Here is a 13088-nt window from a genome sequence, read left to right on the forward strand (position 1 = left end):
TCTGATACCAGCTAGGAACCTGGCTTGATGGATTATATTTTTGATTATGTTTTGATTTGCTTTGGTTGTAATGATGTGGCCTCTCACTGAAACATAGACACACTTGCTGCAAATTTGCTTTAATGGTAGAATGGAAGTTTATCAAGAAAAGAAATTAATATAAAATAGAATAAGCCAAACTGTTCACTTATATTACATATTGGAAGATTTTTAAACATGTATTAAAAGTAGTATTCCATTAATCCCAAAATACTCCTTTATAAATTTGAAGAAAGCAACAACTTTTGTGTACTACCCCCAACACACTCCTGGTACAATACCCAAAAGGACACTTAATGCGTTCACACCAGAGTCCCTGTATCTAATGTCTTATTAGGTTTAAGATACTTATGACTTAAGCTTTTAGATTAGAACTGTAGATACTGTCTGCCCAGAGCTTCCCTACTCTTGCGCTTAAATGTTCTCACCTCTAAGTAATTTCTTCATGGTTTTATCCCAATACTTGTGTGCTGGGATTAACATTGTCCCCTCATTCTAAGGTAACCTTGTTCACCATATATCCTTCCCTTCTCAGGAATATGATTTGCAACCACCATTCACTTTTATGGAATTCATGGGACTGCTCCTGAGATTGGGTTGGTTGGTATTGTATTCACTGAAGTTTAAAAGAACGAAGTGTTGTTCTCATAAAAACCTATAAAATTGTAACAGAACGAGACAAGTTAAACGCAGGAAGGATAGTCCCAATGGTTGGGGAAGCCAGTACCAAGGAGTATAGTTTAAGAACTAAGTTAAGTAATTGCTTCACCCAGTAGTGAGCCTATGAAATTCCCTCCTTACCACAGAGCCGTGACTGAGGCTAAAACGTTCTGTGTTTTCAAAAGAGAGGTGGCTAAAGGGATCAAGGAAAGTGGGGGGCAAGATTGGGGTATGGGGCTGAATAGTCAAATGCGATCCTATTGAATGGCCTACTTCTGCACTTGTCTTCTATGTTTCTCACACTTCTGTTCTCACACCTTCAACATGCTCCTAGGATAGGATTGCCCTTGTCCTCACCAACTATCCCACCAACCTTTGCTTTCAGTTGAGAATCATCCTCCGTCACTTCTGTCACCTGAAATGGTCTGTTCACTTTTGTGACATTCAAGCCCTCTCCTCGACAACTTTCAACAACTTCTTCCCCCTCCATGGCAGCAGTGCGCATAACACCAGTGGAACTATATTCCAGCAGGGGCTTGTTATCTTCAAGAGATGAGGAAGGATGAGTAAATTTGCAACAGTCTGAGCAACGAATTGAAATATCTTCCATGATGTAAATATTTATCAAGGTTGAACTCTGAAATGAGCAAAATACTCTTTACTTTTCAAGCGCTGTCTACTTCGACTAACTCTAAACTTGAGGCTGGCTCCTTATATTTGTGACAAAGAGTCATAAATCTGGATATACTGCAATTAACATTTTGACTATGTATATATCAAACAAAATAATGAACAAAAATAGTTTTAAGAACACCTTGCCCCAAACATTATTCTAATATGGTCTGGAATTTTATGTTGATAAACATGTCCAAGTCCTGACCATAATATTTAATTTTTGTTTGTTTTCTATGTCCTTTACTCTAGACTCATAACCTTTCTGGAAAAGACCATGCCAGTGTATCTAGGGCTGATATTCAGCAGCCTGGACCCATTATTGTGCCTACAGCAGGAGACGAGCTACTATCAAAAAGAAAAGTGATTAAAGTTTCTGTTAAAGAAAGTGATACGCCGGAAAGCCAGCAGATTCTACCTACTGTTTATCACAGAGTTGCGCAGGATCATAAGCTACCAATACTTACAGATTTGCATAACAAAGAGCAAAATAAAAATAGTGTGAACTCGCAGTATTTTAAACAAAATGGCCATACTACTGCGCAATGCTTGAATAGTGAAATTGCAGAGGGCTTGGATGGTATGTCCTTGCACTGTAAAAATGCTTCTGATGATGTTAAGTGTTGGAACTCGAGACATGTGAGTGGAGTTGAGAATAAGCCCAGCTTTTTGACACTGGGGGATACCTGCAGCAAAACTTGTCAACAACTCTCTGGTTGTGGAAAGTCATTATTTGTTTCATCATTTGGCCAGCCTCCATCTTGGCAACAGGTTGGTTCTCAACTGGGTCAGTTGTGCTGTTCTGGCATTGACACTGATGCAGAGGATGAGTCCTCTGTAAGTTCTGAAGAGCCAGGAATTTCTGAATTACCGGAGCCAGGTGTCTTGCAACCACTTCATGACTCTGACCTTTATGTTGAAATTGTTAAAAAGACTAAATCTGTACCTGAATACAATGAAGTAGCATATCCTGATTATTTTGGACACATTCCTCCTCCGTTCAAGGAACATCTTATAGAAAGACCCTATGGTGTACAAAGGTGAGTAGGATGGTGATATTCCAACACACACAAATTGAAAAATTTCAATGAAAGATAGAGGCAATGCCATAGAAGTAAGGAAAGTGGATTCATATTTTTACTAACCACATGTAAAATTACATCTTACTGAGTTTTTGTACTCTTAACTGATATATCTTTTACCACAGAAAGTGTAGAAGATATTTTTCGATACCTTATGAATACTCACCTTAAAAGATGATTTGTGATGCTTTGACATACTGACACATCTTGACATTCGAATCCGAAAATAATAGGAATAAATATACAATGTTGTAACATTGCATGAGCATTAAAAAACATGTATATAATGTTTGCAGAATGAAATTGTAATACAAAACCCACTTTTTTGTCGGATAAATTTTGTTCATTTTAATAGTTATCAATTATTTTAGTTATTCCACTAAGTATAAGACAGGGTTCTAGTCTACTAGTTATACTCCGTATAACACCAGTAAATTTGATTTGTGTGTTTGTTTTTCAATATATTTAGTGGATACTCTATAATTTACTTTCTTTACTGTTTAGGTTTATGGAATAACTAACTTAATGTCAGCATCATGCAACTTTTTTAAAAAAATGTTTCATTGTTCTTCACTACAATTTACTGTGTATTCACTGAACATTTTCTTTATTATAGAGCAAAAATATTCCAAGATATTGAGAGACTGATCCATGCAAATGACATTATTGACAAAATTGTATATGATCTTGATTTTCTTAGGTGAGTTTTCTGTCTGTTGTCAATTTTAGTTCAACAGTCTAATGTTGATGCACAGTGTTGCCTCAAATATGTTTTCAATCCAATGTTATATGGTTGTCTCACTTAGCTATCCAGTGCCAGAAGATGGAGAAACATTAAGATTCAACTCACAATTTGAATCTGGAAATCTTCGAAAAGCCGTTCAGATCAGAAAGTAAGGTTAACAGCCTACATGTATTCTTTTAAAAAATTATCACTTGACTCTGCTGAAATTCGCTGAGATTTGCTTAATTTATTGTACTTTGTGTGCAGCAACATGTCCTTTTTCTGTAATTTTTAAAATGTTGGTGATTCAAGTCACTTCAAAAGAGTTCTATAGACCCTAGCCATCCTTCAAGAGCATTTATGTTTGCTCTAAAAATTTGTGATACTTGCACTAGCTTCTGCTACACCAAAAATGTGGTCTGTTAGAACACAGCTCCAAGGTCAAATGGCCCTGCTGCGTTCAGGTTCCCCCTGTGAGAGTCATAACCTGCTCTCTTTCTCCTTGCTGCAAAAATAGGATCAGCCAGCAATGCATTTTGGATTTGAATATCCAGGTCTGTTCATCATTTTTAAAGTTGTGCAGAGTCCCACAGTACCATAAAAACTGGGACTACAACTCTCAATGGCATTAACAACAATGTGATATTTGTGACTGTGATTACAGTTGTATGATGGAAGGCACTGGCTGGCAATTGACAGGAAGGAAGATGATGGTTGTGTAACGACCATGTGATTTTATTTTTGTGTTTTTAAATGAACTGAAATGAGAGAGAATTGTTTTTAGTGCCTGCAGCTTTGAAAGCAAGTAACTAGATACACATTGCAGACGTTATTAGCAAATGTTTGAACCAGCAGTACTTGAGGTTCAGAACTTCAGAAGTTGGCAATTAGAGAAGAAAGACATCTTAAAAGGATGGAGATGAAGGGAGAATGTAGGCGTAGTGAGGATGATATTGAGCACACCCATTGTAAGCAAAAGTCTGGTGGGGATCTGTTTAAACATGTCCAAGCAGTGCCTAAATTTAACAAGAAGAATGTAGAAGCCTTTTTCATTACATTTGAGCAAGTGTTCTACACATGGGAGGAACATTTGCAACATTTATTGGAGTTGCTCGATCGACTTTGGGAGGCAGGATTGGTGATCAACCCAGCTAAGAGTAAATTTACAAAAGCCAAATCACAGTGCTGGGCCATATTATCAGACATGGATGATGGCCCCACAGAACGTGAAAACAAAAGTTATTAGGGAGTTTCCAATACTATTGACGAAGGGAGGAGTACTATGATTCCTGGCATTGAGGGGTTTTATCGGAAGTCAACTTCAAACAATGTGGTTAGTGATGAAGTGCGGAAGATTTCAGTGACTGTCAGGTGGCATTTGGCAGCCTGGAAACTATGATAACCACTGTCTCACTGTTACCCACACTCTAATTACACAAAGCCATTCAAAGTGGCTGTCGATGTGAGTGATGTGGGTGTGGGGGCTGCAATCATCGAAGAAGACAACGCGAAAATAGAAAGACCTATTGAGTATTTTTCCAGAAAATTGAATATTTATCAACAGAACTATTCCACAATTGAGAAGGAAACCTTGAGCTTGGTGTTAGCGTTGGAACATTTCAACATTTATTTTCCAGTAATGTGACTGAGACCATTGTACATACTGATCATAACCCATTAAAGTTTTTGGAGAAATTTAAGGACAGAAAATTCCTGACTGTAATAATAAGCTTCAGCTAAACAGTCATTAAAAATGAAAATTATACATATGGCAGAATGAGAAAACATAATTGTCGATGCATTGTCATGACTTTGAAGAAAGACAGAGGCATTCAGTGGTGGGAGTAAATGGACTGAAATAGAATGTAGTAGTGAATGTTTGCATGCTTAGGGTCAATGTAATTTATATGCATTGTTGTGTACCAATAGAGTAAGACTTAGGGTTTTAACATGAAGCCTTCTTTGTATATTGATGGTTCTTTTTTTAAGGGGGAGGTGTGATGATGATGTCACTTTAAAAAGGCTATTTTATTGTGAACTTTTTTGAAGAGAAGTTGTCAAGGCTGAGATACTGAACTGGCTGCTGAAAACAGCTCAAGTAAATAACTTAGAAGGCCTTTAATAGTTTTTTTAATTTTTGTAAATAGTTATCACAATGGAAGGGGAATGGCCAGTTCTCACAGACCAGGCTTTCCAATTTTTTTTTAGCCGTAGCAGTCAGGAGCTGCTAAGGCTAAAACTCTTTTGGGATCCGAAAAGAGTTGGAGCTTCAGTGAACGATTCCTAGCTGCTACTTTCTCTGAAATCTCGGTTGTTGTTGTTTCCTCATGGAATGGAAACCTGTATGTAAGAATCTGCATCTGAATTTATCTTTTTGCCAAGGGATGTGCTTATGAGATGTTACTGTATTGGATCAGTTAATTAGTAATAGGTACAGTGTTTACTATTCAATTAAGTTATTCTAAATTCCTCTTTCTTTTGTTTGTATTTTAACCAGAGTGTTTAAATGAATTGTGCTTTGCTTAACATTGAATAGTTTGACCACTCGCATCACATCTGGAACATAACACTTGACATTTATCTGTAAAATAAGGAAATGTTAGGGTCTAGGCTACCTTCTGAAAATATTTTGAGGGGGTGTGGTCTGGTCTATAACAACTGTGATCATTTGTGCCATATCTTGGAGGTCTGCGTCAATTATCCTGGAAGCTGTCTATATCCTTGAGAACTGTCAGGTTTCTGCTTCATGCCAAGGGCCAGATGCCTAACGAGGATTGCTGCTAATAGAAACCGAAAGAACTGCAGAGGCTGAAAACCAGAAACAAAAAACAGAAATTGCTGGAAAAGCTCAGCAGGCCTGGAAGCAACGGTGAAGAGAAGGGTCACCAAACCTGAAACGCTGACTCTGATTTCTCTTCACAGGTACTGCCAGACCTGTTGAGCTTTTCCAGCAACTTCTGTTTTTGCTTTGGATGCTAGTAGACCAGGGCTACCCTCTGTAACATGGTTGATGACTCTGTCATCGAACCCCTTGTGTGAAGCCAAATGTAGATACATTTCTTCCATAAGGTCCGTCATGAAGCAAACTGTCTAGGCCTCCTGAAGATGAAGTTCCAATGTTTGAATCAGTCTAGGGAACTTTGTAGCACATTTGAGACTGTGTGCTGCGTAGACCTGGCATGCTATATTCCACGCAAGGCAAACAGAATGTGTGATGGATGCTGAAGAGCTAAGAGAATGGCAATAGCCTTTTGAGGCATAAGTTGAGGACATTGACTGGAAGGAACATCATTATCAACATGATATAGCAGTGTCATGTCAGATGCAACAATTTTGACAGACTTAATTGACACTTAGTTCCAATAGTTGTGAATTAGATGAAGTGATCAGTCATTGACTGTAAGCGTGTTGCTGCCTGAAAAGCAAGAAACCCTGGCAAATGCACTTTTTTTGTTTGCTCACTCTTATTTGGTAAACTAAATAAATTTTATACATACTTGTTAACATTTAAACAATTAACTGATGTGATTTTCAATAGTTTAACAGGTACGTAAGTATTGTTTAAAAAATACCTAATTTATTGCTTTGGAATTTTCTTCTGCTGAAATTTATGTTTACCGTTGTCAAAAACCTTATCTTTCTGAAATTTGCATGCTGGCTCCTCAATTGGGAAAAATATTGAAGTGTGCCACCCCCACTGCAGAAAGGGTAGATAACCTTGCTCCAGAAAAATACTTTGCCTCGGCTGCTTTACAATGACTGTTCCTTCTGATGAGAGCCCACGTCAACTTTTCACCAGTATTTCTTCCATAAGCAATCTATTCATTGGGTGCATGATGTGCACATCAGGTTCACAGAATTTTTCAGGGACATTTTTAAGTTGATATTTTAGGCTTCTACAATTCTCTAACAGCATTTCTAATCAGCAGTTGTTCAAAACTTGCTCTGGGGATGTACGGCTTGTTGGCCAAAATTATTGCTTTACTTCTTTTGACAACTTAAGATGAGCCTTCTGTTAAATCATTGCTTCTGACTTATTGGGTTACTATGAGATTGATACTGGTGACTGTGGTAGAGGTGTTAAGAAATGTGGCCCTATTTCAAATCCCACTTCTGATTTTAAAATGCTGGCAGTTTTCGTACATTATTTGCACTCTCCAGAATCTGGCCTTGCTGTCATCTTTGGTTCATCCTAGTTACTTCACCTTTGGCCTGATATTTGTGTGTCTCAGCTCCTTACTGAAGTCCCCAGTTCTCTAACCACATAACCAATCTTTGTACCATATGTGTACTTATAAATCATACTTACTAAATTAAAAGTCAGAATCATTCATGTACAGATATAAGGACCTGCAACACTATGTTGCTTATTCTCACTGGAAACAGCCTTCCAATCACAAAAATAGTCTTCAACCCCTTTCTTCCTTGCTCCAGAAATATTTTTGATCCAACTTACCACTTGCCTGTGGCCCCGTGGACTTTTACTTTCTTGACTGATCTGTCAAGTGGGGACCATGTCAAAGATTTTACTAAAATCCCTAGAAACGTCTTCAAACTTGCTAACCTCATCAATTCCTCTTGTTAGCAGATCAATAAATTCAATCAAGCTAGTCAGGCACGATCTTTCGTTATAGATTTATAGTCCATCAAGCTTTAGAATTTCCACCCTAAAACTTTCTGCCTGGTTAACCCACTTTCCCTCACCGAGCTAAACCTATCTCTCTCACTAAACTCTTGGCCACCTATCTTAATACTTCTTTATTTATTTGGCTCCATGTCATATAAATGTACTCTTTGGTACATTTTATGCGTGGGGTTCTATGCAGGTAGACGTTGTTGCGACTTAATCTGTGACTTTCTGAATTCCAATTACTTTTTCTAGGTTTGAATATGACCTCATCCTTAATTCTGACATAAACAGTAATCACCACCACCAGTGGTTTTACTTTGAAGTGAGTGGAATGCGAAATGCTGTTCCTTATCGATTCAACATTATCAACTGTGAAAAGTCCAATAGTCAATTTAACTATGGTAAGATTTTTTTGAATACTTCATTATCTTATTATTATTATTATTTCCCTCTCCTCAGTTACTAAGCAAAACACAGACATGTTATATTGGACCAATTTCCTTCTGCTCCAATGCTAATCATAGCACTTGTATGATGCCAAATATTGGAAAATTTGTATTATGACAAGCAATAACCCAAGTAGTGTAATGTGGTATAAGAATTCTTGTCAGCTTTGTATTATCAACTACAATGCAACCTTATTTTTTCAAATCCACCCTTGTTAAAAATTTAATATTGGTGAGATTACCTGTATACTAGTTGTTATACAGACTACAGTTTCTCATTTACTTGACAGAAATTAGGGTTGGAAATTTAAAACAGTAATTAATAAGGTGGGGTCTTTACAGGGAACAAGAGCAGTTGATTAAATATTTATTGGAGTTCAAAATAATGGTTTAAATGTTGAAGTGATTGCACTAAATCTTTCAGTTTATGGGAAGATAGAAGTGTTTATGGCGTTGTTAGCTGACTCGTAATTCAAAGATTCAGGCTGCTATTCTAGGGGCATGAACTTGAACCCTTCATGGCAAATGGTTAACTTTGAATTCAATTCCATAATTTAAAAGTTTGCTCAGTTGTAACCCAGACACCCCTGTCAATTGTGGCACAAATCCATCTGATTCATTGATGTCCTTTAGGGACAGATACTGCCAATGTTGTTGACTCTTAACTGCTGTCTGAAATGGACTAGTAAGCCATTCAGTTGTATTGCAGCAATTCAAGAAGGTTGCAATTAGAGATGGACCTAGCTAGCTACTAGGTCAATTCCCAAGAATGCATAACAATAATAAAATTGTGTGTAATTTCTATTTAAGGATAAAAGCTTTGCCTATTTTTTTAGAGCTTTCTGATATCACCAAATAAACTATTGAAAACTCCAGACTATGATCAGAGCTCAGAAGTGAACATTCAGTTCTGTGTAGCAGAAAGAGGGTGGGGGTTTCACCTAAGACTCAAAGTACATCATCAATTGTTACAGTGCAGGGAACATTTCAGCCAAGCTTACTACTCTATTGGGAGTCCTTTATCAGTGATCAATGAATGAAAGTGTGGTCAGGGAATATTTTCCAGAGTTATTGTGTATTCATGGTTGAACCAATTCAGAATAGTTATCATAATGGGTTTTGCCTTGACAGAGTCCCTTTGGCTTGGAGATGTTGCATTTTAGTAGGCAGTGATAATGAATCCTGCTTACTTAATTTGGTATCACATCTGTGCATGCGTAATTGTGAAAAGATTAAGGACTGTATGTAATGTCAGACATACATGTTTAGTGACACTAATACTGTGTTTCTCCAATGTTTTACTGCTCTGACACTATTTTGTTGCTTGAAAGTGGACTTGATCCATACCTAAGCAAATATGTCAGAAGGAGAATAGATAAGAGGCCTCCAATAGTAGGGAGATCTGTGACAGTGGTAGTAGTGAGAGTAAGGAGCAGGGTGAGAGAGCTCTGACAATGTGGTATGTGGATGTAAACTTGTGACAGTGATGTGGGTGAGATTTGGGAGTAATGTTCATGTAGGTGAGGCAGTTGCAACAACTATGAGAGCAGAGCGGGAGGGAACCGTTTCATCCACAGAGTTTTTAACTTAAAAACAACCACCCTTAATGTATTGGGTTTCTTGGGTCAGGATTCAAGCCTTGCGGTTTGGCCAGTTAGGCCACATCAGCAATTAAAAGAAACCGAGATTAAAGGGACCGTATAACTATTAGCACTTGTTTGCAGCATTATGACAACCAGTTCTGGCTCAGATCTGACAACCTCAGAATTTCAGCTGGAAACCCAACTGAGAGTTGTGATCCACCGTTTGGGAATTGCCATGCTTAAGTTTAGACCACAACACACAACTTTGATGTAGTCTGGAATTACTTGACAATAGCTTGAACTATGTGAATTTCAAACCACTCGATTAATTATTCCAAATATTATCACCAAATCATAGAAGATATTCAACACAAGGTCTAAATTAAATACTTGGGAAGCATAATTGCTCAGCTGACCATCAGTCATTAGACATTTGTAATAAGAAATGATGGTTTTCACTGGAAGAATTCAAAAACAATTTCACAAGCAGATGTTTGAAGGTACACTGTCACTCACACCTTACAGAAAGGATGCAAAATGTATAAATAACACAAAATGATCCGTTTGATACGTAAATACCCATTTATAGTGAAAAACAAAGGGCTGAAAAAGATAGCATTAAAGATTAAGTGCTGTTTTATATGTATAAATAATATAGCAACATTTAGGAAGAAGTAGTTTTGGTGAATTTTGCAACTCAAATATGAAGGCATAGAAATTTTGTTGCAATTTACCTTCATTAGCTGCAGTGACTGACTTTCAATAGATACTTTCAAATGAAACTGCTTAGGGATGTTAAGATACACTACTGGATCAGTTGAATTTGAATCTGGGTCTCCTGGACCAGAGGTATGGATATTACCACTGAAGTACAACAGCCTCTTTGTGATTTTTTTAATCTACTTGAAAACTGAAGGCACCTTGTTATCATTAGCTGCTAACACCTTTGAGCACAACAGGGTGTTAAACGCTGCCCCACTGTCAATTAAATGTCATCTGATACCAGAACCTACTATATCTGTAATTCTGATCACCTCCAACATTTCCCTGGAAATAGTAACGTATGAGCCTTCAAGCTTTTGCGGTTACACTGAGCAGTAGAATATTGATGCATAGGAGCACCCCAAGGCCTTCAGTTGTGCTTGGGGTTCCACATGGTTGGATAAACATGATAGAAATCCTGACATTTATTTCTCAGAATAATTCTCACCAAATGCCTTTGTCTAAATTTGTAGCCAAAAGACTCAAGAATAGATCATAAGTATTTTTCATCCTTTCATAAGCCTAAGACTGATCATTTAGTCAGCTAGTCTCCAAGCAGATTTAACGGATGATTTTAGAGTGTGGGAGGCGAAGTTTTTCTGATTCAAAGAACCTCCGCTGCTCAAAATGTGATAATCTTTTGATGAGTACATATACAGAACCTCAATAACATTTCTGCTTATTAAAGTCATCTTCCACCAGATTGGCTTTGGTGAGGGTTCTGTGTTCAAGTCACACACCATCATCTTCATCCTCTGAACAATAAATACCAACAAGTTCTCTAAAATGCAGCTGGTTCAGATCGATGAAGATAATTAACATTATGTAACTTAAAGTCTTTTTTTAAGAAAGAGTTCTTTCTAGAACATGCTATCCAGTTATATACTCTTGAAGGGATAGTTAAGGGTGCAATATAAACCTGAATCACAAGTTGATTTAATTTCTAAGTAGCTTCCCTTCATTGGCTTCAGCAAGATGCATAAACAGCAAATCACACTTAAGATTGCTCATTTTTCTAGCAATTGTAATGGTATATAAGTAATTCAGTTATTCACTACTATGAAAAATTAAGATTTTGATTACTGATTTTTCTAGAAAGATCTTATGATGCCCCTTCGCCAGTGAGACAAAAATGTCCTATGTGTCTGATGTGAGGAATAGTCAAAGTACAATAAATTTCTGGAAATACTCAGCAGGTTAGTCAGCATCTGTGGAGAGAACAGATAAGTTAACATTTTAGGTGTAACCCTTTGTCAGTTCTTGAGCAAGTAACAAAAAAAAATCGCACATGCATGTGCTTTGTATACTTATATGTGGCAGACATAGACAAAAAGGGGAGTAGACTCTGGCAGTCTGTGACTGAAGACAATGCTAGTCGTGTCTAATGGTTCACTCAGTTTTTTGCATAAGACAAAGATGAGTTTATCATTGGAGTGAACACTCTGAATTACTGCTGTCTGCACTGTACTTCGTCTTGTTTTTTTACCTATGCCTTTTTCATCTTCCTGGTTTCCTGAACTGTTTGAATGTACTCTGCATTGCCAGTTTAGCATGGTTTCATTTCTCCCTGCCCTACCTCACTCTACTTCATACTCCTGCAGCTGTTGACAATTCCTCGTGTATCGTAAATATCTTTAATCTCTCCTATTTTGATTCCTATTGTCTTGCGTTATTACAAGCAAAACCATGTATCTACTTTAGCTTTTGAGTATTTACAAAGAAGGACAAAAGAAAATCAAAAGCGAGTATGTTGAACTGGAAGAGAGCTAATGGTGAGTTGAAAAGGGATTTGGCCTGGGTGGATTGCAAAGATTTGTAAATCAAATAGCGAATGAAAAATGGAAGGCTTTCAGAAGAATTGGTTTGTGTACAGTCTAGATACATTCCCACAAGGTAGAGGAAAGCCACCAAAAGCTACATGTCCTTCAATTCCCCCCACTTCCTACAGACAAAGGAGGTGGCCATGGGTACCCGCATGGGCCCAAGCTATGCCTGCCTCTTTGTAGGTTACGTGGAACAATCCCTCTTCCAAAGCTACACTGGCCCTATTCCCCATCTCTTCTTCCACTACATCGATGACTGTATTGGCGCCGCCTCATGCTCCCACGAGGAGCTCTAACAGTTCATCCACTACACTAACACCTTCCACCCCAACCTTAAGTTCACTTGGACCATCTCCAATACCTCTCTTGCCTTTCTGGACCTCTCTATCTCCATCTCTGGCATCCACCTGGAAACTGATATCCATTTTAAGCCTACCAACTCCCACAGCTACCTAGAATACACCTCCTCTCACCCACCTTCCTGCAAAAAGGCCATTCCCTATTCCCAATTCCCAATTCCTTCGCGTCCATCACATCTGCTCCCGAGATGAGGCATTCCACTCCCGGACATCTCAGATGTCCTCGTTTTTCACAAACCGCAACTTACCCTCCACAGTGATTGAAAATGCCCTCGACCGTGTCTCTCGCACTTCCTGCAACTCATCCT

The 13088-nt window shown here is 38.0% G+C and overlaps 1 protein-coding gene across 1 annotated transcript in view; it reads left to right on the forward strand.

Annotated features, from left to right (window-relative positions):
- The window catches only part of agtpbp1 (ATP/GTP binding carboxypeptidase 1), a 289350-nt gene that overhangs the window by 178232 nt on the left and 98030 nt on the right, over positions 1-13088 (forward strand). The window contains exons 15-18 of the mRNA XM_059644629.1: positions 1624-2411; positions 3070-3153; positions 3260-3346; positions 8060-8208. Of these exons, the coding sequence (XP_059500612.1) occupies positions 1624-2411; positions 3070-3153; positions 3260-3346; positions 8060-8208 (1108 nt within the window). The remainder of the gene's footprint in view (positions 1-1623; positions 2412-3069; positions 3154-3259; positions 3347-8059; positions 8209-13088) is intronic.

This window comes from Stegostoma tigrinum, chromosome 3, assembly GCF_030684315.1.
Source record: "Stegostoma tigrinum isolate sSteTig4 chromosome 3, sSteTig4.hap1, whole genome shotgun sequence".
Taxonomy (NCBI): domain Eukaryota; kingdom Metazoa; phylum Chordata; class Chondrichthyes; order Orectolobiformes; family Stegostomatidae; genus Stegostoma; species Stegostoma tigrinum.